This window comes from Pogoniulus pusillus, chromosome 10, assembly GCF_015220805.1.
Source record: "Pogoniulus pusillus isolate bPogPus1 chromosome 10, bPogPus1.pri, whole genome shotgun sequence".
Lineage (NCBI taxonomy): Eukaryota > Metazoa > Chordata > Aves > Piciformes > Lybiidae > Pogoniulus > Pogoniulus pusillus.
In genome coordinates, this window is record NC_087273.1 from 29,809,311 (window position 1) to 29,828,743 (window position 19,433).

The following is a 19,433-nucleotide window of genomic DNA, read 5'->3' on the forward strand; positions in this document are numbered from 1 at the left end:
TGCAGAGAGGACAAGCATGTGAAACAAAAGGAAATCAGGCTTGGGCTCAGGTTATCTTAGCTGAGTGAGATGGGATTGATGTATCAGAAAACAGTGCTACTTACATCCATTTTAAACTGAAGAAGGAAATTCTCCTGAAGTGCCAGAATCCTGAATGAAGAGATTGAAATGTTGATCTTTCCCTTTATCTGAGCACAAACTGTGCTCTTCTGGTTTGTAAAGCAAAGAGGGTTTAGATTATAGGCTTTTAAAAAAGAAAATTGCCTGCAGTGTTATTTATGGAGGGCTGACACAGGACCTAGCCCCCTCCCTGCTTGATGGACTATGATGAGTGCCCTTTGGCTCGTTGCAGATAGGCTTCTTATTGCCTCTCCCAGAGCTGTTCTGGTGGTCCAGTGCAGTGGAGGCTGTAAGCCTCTGAAGCAGGAGCTGCCAGACAGTCATTCCTTGTAAATGCATTGCTGTGTTGCATTAAAGAAAAGGGTAATTTATCACTCTCTGTTGGAGGGGGAATTGGTGGTTGTAAAAGCAAAGACCAAAGCAGTACTGGTCTGTGAACTGACACTGGCCCAGTTCCTCTTTTCCCCCCTCTCCCAAAGCTCTTCACAGCCCTGACAAAACCTTTTCTCTCTCGAGCTGCTCTGCTAACCCCCTCTGCTCTGAGGGAAACCTCAGCCAGCCTGGGTAATGAGGCAGTAGGGAGCTATATTTAAGAGGAAAATGTAAAAGCAAGCCCTTTTATTCTCCACCCTGCCACCCTGCCTGTATTTCTCTCTTCATGTATTCAAAGAGTCAAAGGGAACAGCCACATGCACTGCAGCTGTCTGCACTGGTGTTTATCATGATCCTAGGCAGAAAGTGATGGTGGCAAATCAGCAGTTCTCAGCTCTCATCCCCCAGATCAGTGGTTTAAGACCTGCATGTTTTAGGTGCCATCCAGTCTCTGTACACACATTTACAGACAGGTGCATACTATCTGTTTGCAGTGAGATCATCACAGTATCATCAGGGTTGGAAGAGACCTCACAGATCATCAAGTCCAACCCTTTACCACAGAGCTCAAGGCTAGACCATGGCACCAAGTGCCACGTCCAATCCTGCCTTGAACAGCTCCAGGGACGGCGACTCCACCACCTCCCCGGGCAGCCCATTCCAGTGTCCAATGACTCTCTCAGTGAAGAACTTTCTCCTCACCTCGAGCCATGTAAAAGCCTCTGAGGTATCAAGCACAGAAAACAGACAGGCCCATGACTGAGTTCCCAATTTCTTTCACAGCTTTCTCACCTTGTCTCTCCAAATATTTTCTTACCACCATTGCCAAACTCCTTCACAGTGGCACTTTCAGTCACCAAATAAGCAAAAAAAAAAAATCATTTACAATCCCTGCTGTGCACTATGATGTGAAATCAATGCACATCTGTGACCCTGCTTTAGAGGATTGGCATCTTTCTTTTGAAGAAACAGTGCCACTGTCTCCTTTCTTTGCAGAGGTGGTGTAGCCCATCATGCCAGAGCATCTTGCTGATACACTAATATGTCCTAGCATTGCTCACTGCCATCAGCTATAGGCTCTCAGAATATTGCTATTGGCACCATTTGCTTAGAGAGCTGGGATTCCTAAATCAGAGTACCTGAATTAATTTTAAAGGAGGTTGGATTCAAATGCACATCCCAAGAGGCAATCCTCACCTGCTGTGGATCTGCCACTGGGAGCTGGAGAACTCCATCAATGTCATTAAAGCCTACCTTGCCAGGTCATTCAGGTCCAGCCGCCCATCCTTATTTTTGTCAAAGATTTTCATCTAAAAATTGAGAAGACAGAGAAAAAAAAATTAGATAGACTATGAGGAGAACACAGATACAAAAAAGCCAATCTGCATTTTACTCTGCCTGCTGCTTCATCTCTGCCTGTTTGGGGTGCTCCACCCAAACCCCAGGCAACACAGCATTCTCTGCTACCACTGAGTGCAAAGTTGGCACAGGAAGGTGGCAAACTTCTCCTGCCTTCTGCCAGTGAAAGTCCAAGCAGTCACATACCAGCATCACTCCCTTCTCACCTTACATGAGGATAAAGGCAGGTGTCAAGCAAGCACCTTGAGGAATTGCATATTGGCCTTGCCATGGCTACTGAAAATAATACTCAAAAGATAGGGGAACTTCCAAACGCTTCCAGCCCAACTCAGTCCTTCTCTTGGACTATTGCTGTGGCTACCAAATGGCTGAGATGCCATCACCTTTTGATAGACACTCAGCTCAGAGTTTATGTCACTAAAGCTGGTGGGCTTTGCCTGGCTCAAAGTATGTTGTGGGAAAGGACAATGACTGGGAAGAAGGTTCAGGTGCCAATGTCAAGAGGTTAATTTGTGTGAACATGGAAGTTATCCTTCCCTTAATATTATCCTTTCCTTAATATGATTCTTTGCATGAGTCACCACCAGATGTGATGTGTTTATATATTGTGGGGTTTTTGCAAGGCACAAATAAAGCCTGTTGCAGGGAATGCCTATTGAAAAGCATTATCTCCAGTCAATTTGCTTTCTTTGCACCTTGGTTTTGAGCTTAACATTAAACTTGCAGTGGCTGACCATGTATACTTATAGCTAATCAGCTCCCCTCCCTCATCTCCTTCAGGTCAGAGCTCTGCTTTTCATAGATTCATAGAATCATAGAATCAAGCAGATTGGAAGAGATCTCCAAGATCATCCAGGCCAACCTAGCACACAGCCCTAGCCAGTCAACTAGACCATGGCACTAAGTGCCTCATCCAGGCTTTTCTTCAACACCTCCAGGGATAGTGACTCCACCACCTCCCTGGGCAGCCCATTCCAGTGCCAATCACTCTCTCTGGCAACAACTTCCTCCTAACATCCAGCCTATACCTTCCCCCAGCACAACTTGAGACTGTGTCCTCTTGTTCTGTTGCTGGTTGCTTGGGAGAAGAGACCAACCCCCACCTGGCTACAATGTCCCTTCAGGTAGTTGTAGACAGCAATGAGGTCTGCCCTGAGCCTCCTCTTCTCCAGGCTAAACACCCCCAGCTCCCTCAGCTTCTCCTCATAGGGTTTGTGTTCCAGGCCCCTCACCAGCTTTGTTGCCCTTCTCTGGACACGTTCCAGCACCTCAACATCTCTCTTGAATCGAGGGGCCCAGAACTGGACACAGAACTCAAGGTGTGGCCTGACCAGTGCTGAGTACAGGGGAAGAATAACCTCCCTCATCCTACTGGCCACACTGTTCCTGATGCAGGCCATCCTCTTTGCAATGCAAGAGATGATCTTAGCATTTTCAGTTGGTTTGGCCTTTTTCTGCAACAAGTATCCTGAACAAAATGTTCAAACATATATGATATTTTGATATTGTTGATACTAGTCAACAAAGAGAAGGTAAAATTCTGGCTGGAAGAGCTAGGCTGAGCTAGTTCTTGTCCAGTGTCTGGCACATGAAAGATGAAAAATGTGGGGAAGATGGGACTAGTGAGCACTGAATTAGTTCAGGTACTATAGCTAATAAGATAGACCTAATCCTGTTATCTGGAACATGGAGCTGGTGCTTACCCACTGCAATCCTGGGCTGCACTACTGGGGAAAGCCCTGGGGGAAATGTTTATTAATTACCTTTTCAAATTTCAAGCAACTGTTTGATCTGACCTGCCAATTGTGTACATAAGCACACAAAGAATGGCAGAGGTTGCCCACTCTGCGTGGCAAAGCATACATCAGGGGAGAAGCAGGCGTTTGAAATTGTGATGAGCTTGTTTCTAATTCAAACTTTCACCTTTAGACATTGTATTGATGGGTTTTCAATTTACAGTCTTAAAAGGTATATTTACACTGCCAGGCTGATAGGAAACATCTCAATGTGGCTAAGGATAAGGTCTGGCATGTTTAAATAGAAGTCCATTTTACTAAAAGCTTTGCTGTATCCAGCAGTATGCTTTATAAAATGATGCATTCATTTTACTGTCAAGCTGCTCTGTGCTTTAAAGTGCTTGCAGATATTAATTCACTGGCATTTTAAAGGCAGTGCACCAGGGATGTCTTAGTTCTGTTTGTATGAGTGTAGTCCATGAGCTTGGAGGCAGACAGAGCATAAATTAGGAGCTGGGCTTGCAAAATAAGAGTTGGTATCTCTATCTATCTATCTATGTATATATACACACAGATACATGCAAAATCAGGATTGCTTTTGGCTTTGAAATCAGCAAAGGAAATATCTCTCTTTTCCCAGTCCAGTGCTGTAAAGAAGGTCTTTGAAATGTCATGGTGTGGTAAACACATACACACTTTGAAGAGTAACATAAGATTATAAATCTGAATTATTTTTCATAGCAGAGATGAGGAAAGAAGTAAACAGCCCAAATGAATAGATTTGTGATCAGTGCACTCACTACAGCCTGCTTTTAAACCTTCTCTGGTTCTGGTTCTCTGTGTGCAATGAAGTGTTTTATCTCTCAGGTGGGATGGGGAAAGAGTCAACTTTTGCCAGACCTCAAGCTCTCACAAATGTATACTTCAGGGGCACCTATACTCAGCAGTTGTGACTAAAACAGGCCAGTGAGTATAAAAGTTAATGAGGGTGTGTAAAGCCAGACACCTTCCCAAGCTGCAGGATGGCCTGTGGCTTCTTTCCTTAGAGAAAGTTTGGGGCACAATGGCTTTTGCAGAGAAACAGGATAGCCCTGTGGCCAGTAAGCTGGCCTCAGGACAAAAGCTCAATGCTCTGCCTGACCAGATTGCCTCTGTAGTCTAGACAAGCCATTTAGTGCAGAATTTCTAAGTGCTTTGGCTCCTCACAAAAGACCAAGGCATTTAATCTGCTGGAGTGTTCAAAAGCCTGCAGGCTTCTGAGTTCTGTTGGGTTTGATCTTCAGAAATGAAGTTTGTGCTTAAATGGGATTTTCCATTTCCCCAGGCTTATGCCACAGTAAGTGTGGTGTGAAACCAGAGGTGATAGCACTGCTGGGATTAAGTGCAGAAGGCACACAGGTGGCAGATTTCCCTCAATTGTGTTCATCAGCTGTGTGGGTCCTCTCTTTTCCACACATAGCAAGACAGCTTGTGCCAGCAGTGTGCCCAAGTGGCCAAGAGAGCCAATGGCATCCTGGCCTGTATCAGGAACAGTGTGGCCAGTAGGACAAGGGAGGTTATTCTTCCCCTGTACTCAGCACTGGTCAGGCCACACCTTGAGTACTGTGTCCAGTTCTGGGCCCCTCAATTCAAGAGAGATGTTGAGGTGCTGGAACGTGTCCAGAGAAGGGCAACAAAGCTGGTGAGGGGCCTGGAGCAAAATCCTATGAGGAGAGGCTGAGGGAGCTGGGGGTGTTTAGCCTGGAGAAGAGGAGGCTCAGGGGTGATCTTATTACTGTCTACAACTACCTGAAGGGGCATTGTAGCCAGGTGGGGGGTGGCCTCTTCTCCCAGGCAACCAGCAATAGAACAAGGGGACACAGTCTCAAGTTGTGCCAGGGTAGATATAGGCTGTATATTAGGAAGAAGTTCTTCACAGAGAGAGTGATTTCCCATTGGAATGGGCTGCCCAGGGAGGTGGTGGAGGCACCGTCCCTGGGGGTCTTCAAGAAAAGCCTGGATGAGGCACTTAGTGCCATGGTCTAGCTGATTGGATAGGGCTGGATGCTAGGTTGGACAGGATGATCTTGGAGGTCTCTTCCAACCTGGTTGATTCTATGATTCTATGTCAATGCATTCACTACCTGTTTGCTTTCCAGGGGTTCATCACTTGCTCACCAAATCTGTATCAGTGTTCTTTGAAGAGAAAATGTCAAGACCAAAAAGAATCAGAATAGCCTCTTAAGAAATGGCTTCTAAGAAACTTCACAAAGAGATGTTCCTTTCTACAGGGCCCATCAGTCTTTTCCAAAAGAAATTTCAATTTCCCTCTCCTCAGTTTTTCTTAAGGTGGCATAAGGTCATAGCCACATAAGTAAGTGGCAGGTATTTCACATGGCTTGGTCAGTATGAGATCTACTCACACTTCTCATAAGCTGCCAGCTGCAAATAGCACAGAATTATAAATTACTGGCTCCCCCTCCCTCCTTGCTCCACTCCTCCCCCTTTTCTCTTTCATGCCTATGTTATCTTCTTTGAAATGATAGTTTCTGTCTTTTCACTTTTATCCCTTTTTCCAGAAGGCTCTAAGGTCCACTCAGTAACTACTCAGTGTATCAGTGGCTGCTTAAGACATATGCAGCCAGCTGGTGACATAAAGAAACAAGCACACCAATCTGTAAATTCCTGTGGAGGCAGATGGGTTTACAGCTCCCTGGGACACAGATTATTTCTACTGAATGTTATTATGGTAGCACTTGAGAGGCACTCTTGGATAGATGAGCCAACCTGAGAGATCCTGCAGCAGCTCTTTGTCCTCAAGCGTTGTGTTTTGAACAGATGAAAGAGTGGGAACAAATTAGCAGGGGAGATATATCACAGTGTCACAGTATCCCAGTATCATCAGGGTTGGAAGAGACCTCATAGAGCATCAAGTCCAACCCTTTACCACAGAGCTCAAGGCTACACCATGGCACCAAGTGCCATGTCCAACCTTGCCTTGAAGTGCCCCAGGGACGGCGACTCCACCACCTCCCCGGGCAGCCCATTCCAGTGTCCAATGACTCTCTCAGTGAAGAACTTTCTCCTCACCTCCAGCCTAAATCTCCCCTGGCGCAGCCTGAGGCTGTGTCCTCTTGTTCTGGTGCTGGCCACCTGAGAGAAGAGAGCAACCTCCTCCTGGCCACAACCACCCCTCAGGTAGTTGTAGACAGCAATAAGGTCACCCCTGAGCCTCCTCTTCTCCAGGCTAACCAATCCCAGCTCCCTCAGCCTCTCCTCGTAGGGCTGTGCTCAAGGCCTCTCCCCAGCCTTGTTGCCCTTCTCTGGACACGCTCAAGCATCTCAATGTCCCTCCTAAACTGGGGGACCCAGAACTGAACACAGTACTCAAGGTGTGGTCTAACCAGTGCAGAGTACAGGGGCAGAATGACCTCCCTGCTCCTGCTGACCACACCATTCCTGATGCATATGTGTATTTCCATTCCCCCTTAAAGAAATTGGTGCTGATGGTTGCTAAAGATACTCTGTAAAGGTCTTGGGTAATAAATGTAAGGGCCACTGTCCCCCTGCTTTCCCAGAGAGTGGTGATGCTGACTGAGTCCCATTAGAACTTCAGCAGCTCCTCACTTCACGTGGAAAGCAGAAGGAGAAAGCAAGGAGCTCACATTGCCTCGAGGCTTCACAATATACATTTGCTTTTGGCTCCTTGAATGTCTTCTCTCTTTTTAACCTAGCACTGCAGGTGTAAGACTGAATCTTTCTTTCCTCCTTGTAATTTTGCCCTCCTGCTTCAGGTAAGTTGCCATGCAATGGCTTCATGAAGCATGTCTGCTGTACGGAGATGCCGCCTGTGTGGCTACCTTGCTGTGACATACAGAATTCATATCCTCTGTCTTACTGCAGGATATTACAAGGCAAGATTATGTGTGCTGCAGCTTCACATCCTGCCTTAGCTCTTGGCATCAGCTGTGTCTATGAACACCCTTACTCTTCAGTTTTTAGCACAGAATCACAAGGAAGGAGAGCAATTTGCCATATCCTCATTTTCTAATGCCCATTAACTTCCCTGACGCTTTTGGCATTGTGACTTTTCAAACGTCTGTCCTCACGAGGCAGATTTGTATTTCAGATCATAGATTTCCCCAGATATACAAAACATCCCTTTTCCCAGATCAAATCTTCTCCTGTAGCACGGAGGCTAAACTGCCTCTCCAAAGACACAAAGCCAATCTACGCAAACCCAGGGGAACAGAAACCAGACCTCCCGGCTGTCAGCCCTGGGCTGCATTGATATTTAGCTGTGCTGGGGCAGCAGAAACACAGATCTTTCTTGGGAAGCTATGGGAAAAGGAAAAGAGATGGAGGGAACGAGCCACCACATACCTACAAGCTTCAGGTCACCTATTCCCCAGCATCACCAATAGCTCCAAGTGCCGGGTGCTGAACTTTGGCCACAACAACCCCATGCAGAGATACAGGCTGGGGTCGGAGTGGCTGGAGAGCAGCCAGACAGAGAGGGATCTGGGGGTGCTGATTGATACCCACCTGAACACGAGCCAGCAGTGTGCCCAGGTGGCCAAGAGAGCCAGTGGCATCCTGGCCTGCATCAGGAATGGTGTGGTCAGCAGGAGCAGGGAGGTCATTCTGCCCCTGTACTCTGCACTGCTTAGACCACACCTTGAGTACTGGGTTCAGTTCTGGGCCCCCCAGTTTAGGAGGGACATTGAGATGCCTGAACATGTCCAGAGAAGGGCAACGAGGCTGGTGAGAGGCCTTGAGCACAGCCCTACGAGGAGAGGCTGAGGGAGCTGGGATTGTTTAGCCTGGAGAAGAGGAGGCTCAGGGGTGACCTTATTGCTGTCTACAACTACCTGAGGGGTGGTTGTAGCCAGGAGAAGGTTGCTCTCTTCTCTCAGGTGGCCAGCACCAGAACAAGAGGACACAGCCTCAGGCTGTGCCAGGGGAAATTTAGGCTTGAGGTGAGGAGAAAGTTCTTCTCTGAGAGAGTCATTGGACACTGGAATGGGCTGCCCGGGGAGGTGGTGGAGTCGTCATCCCTGGAGCTGTTCAAGGCAGGATTGGACGTGGCACTTGGTGCCATGGTCTAGCCTTGAGCTCAGTGGTAAAGGGTTGGACTTGATGATCTGTGAGGTCTCTTCCAACCTTGATGACACTGGGATCTGATCAGAGATCAGCCACTGGCAGTGGAAACCTTAGCGGAGCAGCATAAAAGCTGTTTGTTACCTTCAGACGCAATTGGAAAGGTTTTTATCCTAGCTGTAGCTTCTGGGGATTTATTGTTTACAAACTGTGCCAGTTGGAAAATTATTTCTGTAGCTTGCATTCCTCTCCCTTCACTGTCCTATAAATATGTGGAGGGGAAAAAAAAAATCTATACTCTTCTATAATGGTACAGCTTTTCACTTGGCTCTGAAAGGTCACGTTCCTAGGCACAGATGCATCATGCATACATAACACGGTGAGGCAAAACATGTGGGCAGCTCCTTGCTTGCTTGCATCCCAAACTGTGTTCCAGGCACAAGCACAGATGCTGAGCCAAGAATCAAGGCAATCTTGTCTGAAAATCATTTAGAAAACTGCAGTGGTAGTTGTCTGCTAGTGAAACCCAAATGGCACCTTCTAGAATGCCATCAGACATCAGCTGGGTTTATTCCTCTTGCCTTCTTTTTTTTTTTTTCATATGCCCAGACAAAATAAGTTGCTCTGAAATCCAGGTGACTGATGCTAAATTTGTCCCAAACATTATCACGGTATCACAGTATCACCGAGGTTGGAAGAGACCTCACAGATCATTAAGTCCAACCCTTTACCACAGAGCTCAAGGCTACACCATGACACCAAGTGCCACGTCCAATCCTGCCTTGAACTGCCCCAGGGACGGCGACTCCACCACCTCCCCGGGCAGCCCATTCCAGTGTCCAATGACTCTCTCAGTGAAGAACTTTCTCCTCACCTCCAGCCTAAATTTCCCCTGGTGCAGCTTGAGGCTGTGTCCTCTCGTTCTGGTGCTGGCCACCTGAGAGAAGAGAGCAACCTCCTCCTGGCCACAACCACCCCTCAGGTAGTTGTAGACAGCAATAAGGTCACCCCTGAGCCTCCTCTTCTCCAGGCTAAACAATCCCAGCTCTCTCAGCCTCTCCTCGTAGGGCTGTGCTCAAGGCCTCTCACCAGCCTCGTCGCCCTTCTCTGGACACGCTCAAGCATCTCAATGTCCCTCCTAAACTGCAGTATAAAAGCATTATTGTGATATGGTAGGGCAAGTATCAAAGCTTTCAACTCCCCTGTCTTTCAGGAGAGTAGCAGGGAGCCTGTGTCTTGGGAGCAGAAGGACTGCCTAGGAGGGAGGGAAGCAGGGAAGCAGTTGGAGCTCTCTCCAAGACTGAACCTGAAGAAGGATGCACCTTCCCTAATTTTTTTTTTAAAGGGTTTTAGAGCTCAGTTTGCTCTGATGTAAATTAGATCAGTATTCTCACAGGAAACAGTTCAACTCAAAGCAGGACTATTCAAAAGACTGCTCACAGCTGATGTGCAGTGCAGAGCAAAGAAACAGCAGCAGCATGTGCTAACTTCCCATGGGGATCTTTTGGAGAGGATGCACTGTATTTTCTTACCATGGTATCAGTATATTCTTCCAGCTTTACTTCAGGAACCATCTTCTTATGCTGCAAGAAGAGATCTCTCAGGAAATCCTGCAGTAAGGAAAGAGACAACTTTCTCCTTAGAGTACATGCAAGAAAAAACAGCAAGAAACTCAATCCAAATTCAGCAGTTACACGAACCTAATTTCACATTCCTGATTACTGCTTCAGTTTCACATAAAGTTCACATTTATATTTTTTTTTAGTTACAGCTGTTTTTTTCCAGGTAAGTTAGAAAATAATCAAATAATCAAATTTCCCCACAGCAGGCATATGGGAATGAGTCATCATTAACTCACAGGATAAGCAAAAGAGAACATAAGTCCTGGAATATTTATTAATTGATCTCCAATTGAAATATTTGCCTTTCAGTAAAACACTTAAACATCCTCATATGCCTTCACTGGGGCACAGGCTGGAGCCACACACTGAGATGTCAGTGCAGAATCTGCAGCCCAGGGATAGGTTTCTGCCTGGCTCCAAGCATCTGAGTTATGATTTCTAAACAGGCTTATGCCTCAGTAGGTTGAGCTTGAAAAAGAAATCAGTGTTCAGAACACCTGCAGGCTCAGGTAGAGGTTGTGCAAAAATCTCAGTGGCTCTCTTCAGCTGGGAGAGGCACATGCACAAAATCAAGGTGAAGTAGTGCTCAGGGGGCTCTTTGTGTGCTTGGCATCACCAAGTGGGGCCATGGGACAAAACAAGGTGAAATCAGGACATCAAGAGTAACAGCAGAGCATCCTACCTTCTATCAGTGTCCCTGCAGCCATGCCAGTAGGCTGGAGGGACCTCGGTCCTTAAACTCACCGTGAGCAACCTAGAAATGCCATTTGTCAATGGTACAAAAAGGCATCAAGTTGGTAAAGTCAGCAGAAAGGCTCCTGTTGACATCAGTGAGCTGCAGATCAAGCCCAGAGAGACTTGTTAGAATAACTCACTTTGAGCTCTCCAGCTGAAATAAATCCACTGCTGTCAGCGTCGTAGCTGCGCCAGATCTGAATGGGAGTAGATTGATACAACCACATAACTATTGCAGTTAGTCATCTGCTTGGGGGTGAGAGATCATAAGGGTTCAAATCATGACTTCCACAATGAGCAAGCTGTTGCATTATCCAATGTTTAATGAATTGTAGATGAAATCAAATAAACTTCCCACACAATAGCTTTTTACTCTCACTTGGATGCTGTACATGTAACGTGCTGCTATCACATATTTGATGCAGACATACTGGCTATAAAAGGAAGAAAAAGAGTAAGAAACCACTCTGGCTTTCTTACCTAATTTGAACATGCAGCTGATTTATTGTCCTGAGTAAAAGTCTGTACTCAACCGGCCATTGATCTGCAGAAGACTCCAGTTTGGATGTGAAATGAAAGTAAATGCAAGCAGTCTTGGGGAAAAAAACCTAATTCTGTGTTGAGATACTTAGGGGCAAAGCTTGGAGGGGCAGTGGGCAAGGTTAAGGAAACCTTATGGCCTTGAGATTCTCAGATGGTTGAACTTAGGGATATTTCTGCTACGTGCCCTTGCAGGCTAATGCTTCAGGACAGGGCACACCTAAAATGTGCCTAGTCTGCTCTCTTGGTTTGTGCTGTACTGCAGCTTTGGCTGTAACTTCCAAAGAGGCTAAATTTCTCAGTGGGTAGAATTTACTTTAAGGCCATGTCTCTGGTGGCTGAAAGTGTTTTCAAAGTTTAATGAACTCCCCAAGCGCCCTTACTCCAGTCCTAGCTTCTGCATCTCTGCTTTGTTGGTGTAAATAATGTAGAACATTCTTTACCTGAACAGGTCAGGACGTGTTTAGCAATACCCATGTATTTCCCATGCTGTGCTCTGTGCAGGGTGACTATTGAGGAAGCTGTTCATGTGCAAGAGAAAGAGGCAATGAGGAGATACCTACCCGCATGAATTCTACACTGTTGTCCAAGGGAGTTTCCCTTCGGAAAAGCAGCAGAAAGTTCTCATCGTCAGGCAAGATCATACTTGCAAGCTGGAAGGAGGGCATGTTAGAAAACTCCTACACCAACTCAAATCATGAAAATAAAGGAAGATCTTGGGTGGCTGCTCTCTCAGTACGGCAAATACAAGCTGGGCGTGTTGTTGCCTTAGAAGTAATCACAGAAAGTTAATCATTGGAAGGGACCTCTGGAGGTGGTGGAGTCAAATCACCCCTGCCAAAGCAGGATCACTTAGAGCAGGGCACACAGGAATGCATCTCAGGCAGGATTTCAAAGTCTCCAGAGAAGAGGCTTCATAGCCTCTCTGGGAATCCTGTTCCAGCACCCTGTCACCCTCACTGTAAAGACCCAGATCAAGAGATCTGATTAATATAGTGCTCCTTGACTCACCTCCTTTTCATCCAAGCACTATCTTCCATATCTCCCAAGTCTGCTACAGGCCCTAATCAAAGAGCCATAGAATGATTTGTGTTGGGAGGGACCTTTGAAAGTTATCTATTCCATCTCACCTCCAACATGTAGGGACATCAGGTTGCTCAAAGCCCCTTTCAACCTGACCTTGAAGGTTTCCAGGGATGGAAGCATCTACCGCCTCTCCAAGTAACCTGTTACAGTGCTGCACCACCTTCATTGTGAACAATTTCTTCTGTATAGCTAGGCTGAATCTACCTTTCTTTAGTTTAAAACTGTTAGCCCCTGCCCTGATTTCCCATTGGAATGGGCTGCCCAGGGAGGTGGTGGAGGCACCGTCCCTGGGGGTCTTCAAGAAAAGCCTGGATGAGGCACTTAGTGCCATGGTCTAGTTGATTGGCTAGGGCTGGGTGCTAGGTTGGACTGGATGATCTTGGAGGTCTCTTCCAACCTGCTTGATTCTATGATTCTATGATTCTATTACTACAGGCTCTTCTAAAATGTATGTCCTAATTCTCAGTCCTTCCATAAAATAAGTCATGGGCTGGGGTTGGGGAGAGTTACCTCTTGAATTTGCAAGCGTCCATCTGCGGTGACATTGTAGGCAGACATGAACTGCTCCTTCATCCTCTGAACTTTCTCTTCTGTGATGGTGCTCTGCAATGGGGAAAACAACATATGCATGAAAAAGGCTGCAGGCACCAGAAGAGTCTCCTGGAGGAAATCTCTCCTCACTCATGGATAACCAGCAAGATCCCTACATCCTTACAGTTGTAGGCAATGATTCTATGAGCCCACAAATGCATCAATGCCAAGAGAGCCAGTGGCATCCTGGCCTGCATCAGGAATGGTGTGGTCAGCAGGAGCAGGGAGGTCATTCTGCCCCTGTACTCTGCACTGCTTAGACCACCCCTTGAGTACTGGGTTCAGTTCTGGGCCCCCCAGTTTAGGAGGGACATTGAGATGCTTGAGTGTGTCCAGAGAAGGGCGACGAGGCTGGTGAGAGGCCTTGAGCACAGCCCTATGAGGAGAGGCTGAGGGAGCTGGGATTGGTTAGCCTGGAGAAGAGGAGGCTCAGGGGTGACCTTATTGCTGTCTACAACTACCTGAGGGGTGGTTGTGGCCAGGAGGAGGTTGCTCTCTTCTCTCAGGTGGCCAGCACCAGAACAAGAGGACACAGCCTCAGGCTGCGCCAGGGGAGATTTAGGCTGGAGGTGAGGAGAAAGTTCTTCACTGAGAGAGTCATTGGGCACTGGAATGGGCTGCCCGGGGAGGTGGTGGAGTCGCTGTCCCTGGAGCTGTTCAAGGCAAGATTGGACGTGGCACTTGGTGCCATGGTGTAGCCTTGAGCTCTGTGGTAAAGGGTTGGACTTGATGATCTATGAGGTCTCTTCCAACCTTGGTGATACTGTGATACTGTGAAATTTTGGAAATAAGGCCCTTGCATATCTTCATAGCAACTAAGCCTTCAGTTGGAAGGCCAGTGTTTGGAGGCCCCAGGACATTTCAGCTAGGATTCTTTAACCAACTGTTCCCACTACAGCACTGGGGTTTCCTTCCTCTTGACTCTGTGTTACAGTGGTTGCCATGCTACTCATTTTCAACTTGTGTTTTTTCAGGAAGGTATCCTCATCCTTGCACTACATCTCTGTAAATCATTAGATCATCTGCCTTGAGAGGTGTCAGTGGAGCCAGACTATTGCTTATTACTGCCTGTCAACTGGTTCAAGACCTGCCATCAAGCCCTGTCAGTGCTCCTACTTTAACAGCATAGAATTTCAAGCAATTCATAGCCCCTTTTAATCCACTCAACTCCATAATCAATTTATAGCCAGTGAGGAGTTTCCAGGACCTGTCAGGCTCTGTGTTTTGACAGGCACTGCTGTGACAGGTGAAGCACAATGCTTAGGTTCGTTGGGCATAACTTCCTTTTCCTAGCAGTAGCTGTTGGGGTATCTGGGCTGACAAAGTACAATTTCTCCACTCCAGGGAAATGCCAGAGGAGCTCTGTGGATGGACTGGGAAGACCACCTAGTTAATCTTGCCCAAGCAATTAATGAATGCCAACATCTCCCTCTGGGCTCATGCTGAGCAGGTCCTGGCTCCTCTCCCAGGCTCAAGGGAGGGGAAGGAGTGAGGAAGATAACCCAGGCTGGCTGTTGGCATACTTTTGTAGCACTTTTTGCAAGATCATTTTTTTATGTCCTCACCAATCCTTGGAGAAAAACCCTTCAAAAGTGCTCACCAGTGGCTCCCCACTGGTGTGGGCATCAGTGGCATGGCACAAGCACACCACTGAGCACACACAGGGCAGTTTTCTTTCCCCTTGACATTATAACTTGCACTCAGGCTATTTAAATTGCCTGCTGTTGGCACCGTGATGCTTTGAGACACCTTCCAGGAGTTAGGCAAGCCTACCAGCTGCCAACTTGCAAAGTAATCTACAATCATTATTACTATAGCAGGATAAATTCTATCTGAAATGCTAACCATAGCTGATGTTTGAAAAGTGTGCTGTGGAGTGCAGCTTAGCCATTTGTTAAGAAAGTTTATTGCTCACCCTCCTGTCAGCCATTAACCACTGCTTCAGTGAGCTTTCTGTGGCAGGTATCTGCATGAAAATAGGACTGTTTCCAATTGGTGTTATTTTTAGCTGATTTAGAGGATGAGATACAGTAAGCAAATAAATACCTGAGATATTTGCACAGCTTTTATTTCAAGGGGTTATGCTGCAGGAGATGTTTCAAATTGGACTGTCTCTCTCTGTTGATAAATATTCCACTTAGCAAACACAAGTGGCAATGGATCTACTAAAACCCAATCTTTCATCCCAAGAAAAAAAGTGGAGTAAATAGTACTACACAAAGTCACCTTCCTGAGATATGTACTCAAGGCAAAATTATTTGTGTGTTATAATGTTTTTACACTGAGAAGGATACCCTTTGGTTTATGACCATTAGATTTCAGAAGCAACCCTTATGTTTACCAAACCCCCCTCCCCCCAGAAAAAAACCAACCCTAATCCCAGAAGATAAAAAAAAACCCTTAACACATTAAAACCCTGTGGTGGAGGGGCAGCAGCCCCAAAACTGAGGCTTACCTATGCCTCTACATGCCCAGACATGTTCTTCTGCCAGGACCCACGGGGCAGCAAACAAATTGTGTAACACACACACGCCCAGCCCGTGTACCCCTGAGGTCTATCCAGGTAATCCCCTATTGGGAGGTCCAGACATGTCTCTACTGCTTACTGGGGCAAGGTTTGGCTTACTGCCAACCTGATTGGTCATTTTAGATGTCCAACGAGCCACGAATCTCGGCCCAGAGCCTATAAAGAGGGGTGCACAGCAGCACCATGTTTTCAGTCTGCTCAGACGGTCCAGACTGTTTACCAGTTCAGAAGCTTAGAGCATTCAGACTCAGCTCTGATCCACAGCAGCACCCTGCTGCCCTGACCTGCTTGCATTGGCCTAGACACAGGATCAGGCCTGACTCACTTGCAAACATTACAGAGGCTCAGAACTCATGCATTGATCTCAAGGCACAGTCAAGCTACCTGCAAGCCCTCTGAGAAGCAGAGCACATTCATGCCTGCACCATACATATATGGGGAGCCCAGAACCTAAAGCCTAGAGCTGTCTTGATTCATCTAAGGAGTTAAATCTCCCTGCAGCACGGCATAGACCCTGCTTGCCTGGCATAAATACTGCTTGCCAGCTATTCTGTAACTCTGGAAAGACCCAGAGCCAGCAGACCCCTTTCCAGATGGTCTGCAAACCTGCAAATGCAGCCTGCTAGCTGTGAGACCATGTCAGAAGCTACACGGACAAATCCTTCTCCTGCACCTGGAATCCTGCCAGCTGATCATCCCTGGACACACACAGCATCCAGAAGAAGCAGCACCGAGGCAGAGCCCACTTCACCCCAGGAGAGAAGGTTAGAGAAATACTGTTACCCCAGAGACTGGGAAGACTGGGAAAGCCTTTATCATCCCTGCAAGCCGGGACAGACTCCAGCTATACCAAGACCCCAAGTACTGGGCACAAGCTGAGACAGATTCCCGGGAGGGTGATTAATGATTAATATTCAAGAGCAGCACACCTAAGTAAGCTTCAATTCCTCTGTAATATAAGTTGTCTCTATCTGAAGAGCACACACAGTTTCAGCCCTTGCTGGGCAAATATTAGAGCTGTTAAGAGGCATTAAGCCTAAGAAAATATTTCTCTTTGTCAATAATTGTTAATAATTTGATATTCCCATTTAATAATCAATCCCTGTAAATATATCCCAAAGCTATTTTCATAACTTTGCAACGAACCTGATTTCATAGTGGTTGGGGGTGGTATAAATTTGTAAATATTAATTTTAATAAACAATTTTATAAAAAATCAAAACTCAAATTGATTTCTCACCTCCCCCTAACAGGGGAGGAATAGAGAAATCCCCTCCATGACAAACCCACCAAAAAAAAAACCCAAACCACAAAACAAAAAAGATCCAAGAAGCCATGCCACTTCCAAGCAGAAATCAGGTTTGGAAAACCTGGTCTCCACTATTGATTTGCAGGTAGTGCAAACCAGTAGCTTGTTCTGATTCCCTTTCCATTCCAAACCATTTCAAAGGCTGGGAAAACCTTTGCACATCATCTCCATGATTGGTTCTCCTTGTCCAAATAAGGGCACAAACTGCAGACTCCTGCTCTATTTGCAAGACTCTGTAATCTCATTTTGGAGGTCTGCTGTCTCTGGTGGGGCAGCCTGGGCAGGCTGCAGGGCAGAGCACGGACAGTGAGGCAGATGGCTGGTGTCTGATCCTGCCCTGAAAGCTTAGGGAGCAAGTTCAATTCTCTGCTTTGCTTGGATTTTGTTCATTTATTATTTTGCCTCCAAACGAGGGCTGTGGCATTGCTCCAGTGAGACAGAGATGCTGGGAAGCTTGTGAATGGTTCAGCAGGAGATTCACAGCTAGATAAAAGCATGCTCCAGAAACAGGGGGAGAAAAGTATTTGGGCAGAAGTACATTTTATGCAATATGACAGGATTTATGGAGTCGAGGCAGCATTTTATGAGACAAACATCTTGTCTCTGGTGTTATTTGTACTGGTGCAACCTCCTGGAAGCCCTAGGGAGGCTTTAAGAGGCAGCACCCCAGATGGAACTCAAGCTCTACTTAAAATAAAGTAGATGGGCAAAGACAAAGAGCAAACAAAGCCAGTCAGAGGGGAAGTATAGACAATATTCATGTCATGCAGAGATAGCAATTACAGCTATGTAAATACACTGTGCAGACTTTTTTTCAATGTCATTGGTGATTTGTATAGACTACTTGAGATATCCCTAAAAGAGACACAATAACTATTCATGGGTAAGAAATTACAGCTGAGGCAATTCCTGCAGGCATTTGCAACCAGCTGGCAGTGCCAGAGGGCATCTCTCACCCAAAAAGTTGGGCAGGAGTCGAGCTGGGATGCTGATGAAGCAAGGGGCTGCACTGGGGCACCAGCTACTACCTTAGCCACCCTGCAACGAGGCCAAAGACTGAATCTTGACAGCTCACTGGTCAGGAAGCCCATATTTTTAATTCTCTGCATTTGAACTCCTGCAAATGTCTCCTTGTCTCCCAGTGGGGCAGACCCTATGACAGAATGAGAAAGATCAGGAGCAGGAGAGCAAGAAGGGAAAAACTGCAGGTAGGTTCAGGTAGGGACATAAAACATTTACAAAGAAACACAGAGATGCTGCTCCAAGTGCAGCAGCCACCTGCTTCCTTGGGAAGTTTGTTCTTCCTTCTGTGCCTCTAATTATTAACTCATTGCTGAACTACAGACTGCAACAAGCAGGAAAACCTAAAAGCCAAATATGCTCTGCTTTTGAATGCTTCAGGCTCATGCTCCACTGATTCAAGCACCATGATTTACAGAGGGAGCAATAAAAACACCAAGCCACTGTGTTTCTGAGCTGGAAACCAACTGTATGGAGAACACAATACAAATTCATGCTTCCAGTCTCTATGAGCTGGGACAGGGGAAAATGTCTTCACAGCAAGCAACCAGCTGTAGCTGAGCACAGGGTTGGGGTTTTTTTCCATCAGAGCTAATGCTCTCTTGACTACTGTGCTAGTTTGAAGCTAGCTAGAATGTTTTGGTGAGAAGAACAAGATTACAGGCTGTGAAAGACAAACAATGGTGATGTCTACTTCACTCACAGGCTTGCTGAGAGGTATAAGAACAAGAATCCAAACATAGATAAGGCACTTCTTCTTGGGGCATTGCCTGAGCTGCACTTCTCTCTAGCCTCTCTGCCATCTCTCTGATTAATCCACTTTGCTTCCTAACCCCCTGGCTGAACCTCCATTCTTCCTTGGGATTGGGGTAAGGTTGAGAGGGGCAGGGAGAAGGTGTAAGGGTGGTTGGGAGCCCCTCCTGGGGACTCAGGTTTCTGGGAGGGGAGTTGTGTTTCTGTATTACCTTTTACCTTGTATATTTCTGTCTATAACTGTATATACTGTAAATATCTGCTTGTATATTGTGCTAGCTGTAAATATAAGCCTCATTCAATTTCCAGAGCTGGCTGAGTCTAGTCTGGGTGATTTCCAAAGTTGGGGGGGGGGGGGGGGGGGGGCAGGGAACATCCAAACCATCACAACTACATTGCCTATCTCAAGTAGCAGCTCCCTCCCCAGTTTCAAAGGTTTGCAAAGCTTTCTCCAGTGTTCACTGATAGGGCTAACATTTTGGCAGCTAGACAAATTTTCCCTGTTGTGACATACATTTAACTGAATGCTGTTCCATCTTTTCTGGTAGCTGCCTGTATGCAGAGGCTCTCCTTGTCACTCCTTG

The 19,433-nt window shown here is 46.5% G+C and overlaps 1 protein-coding gene across 1 annotated transcript in view; it reads right to left on the minus strand.

Annotated features, from left to right (window-relative positions):
- Positions 1-19,433, minus strand: part of SCGN (secretagogin, EF-hand calcium binding protein) — a 34,680-nt gene that overhangs the window by 2,929 nt on the left and 12,318 nt on the right. The window contains exons 3-8 of the mRNA XM_064150420.1: positions 13,160-13,252; positions 12,127-12,216; positions 11,164-11,220; positions 10,199-10,276; positions 1,747-1,802; positions 105-150 (exon numbers count right to left, since the gene is read on the minus strand). Coding sequence (XP_064006490.1) covers positions 105-150; positions 1,747-1,802; positions 10,199-10,276; positions 11,164-11,220; positions 12,127-12,216; positions 13,160-13,252 — 420 coding nt within the window. The remainder of the gene's footprint in view (positions 1-104; positions 151-1,746; positions 1,803-10,198; positions 10,277-11,163; positions 11,221-12,126; positions 12,217-13,159; positions 13,253-19,433) is intronic.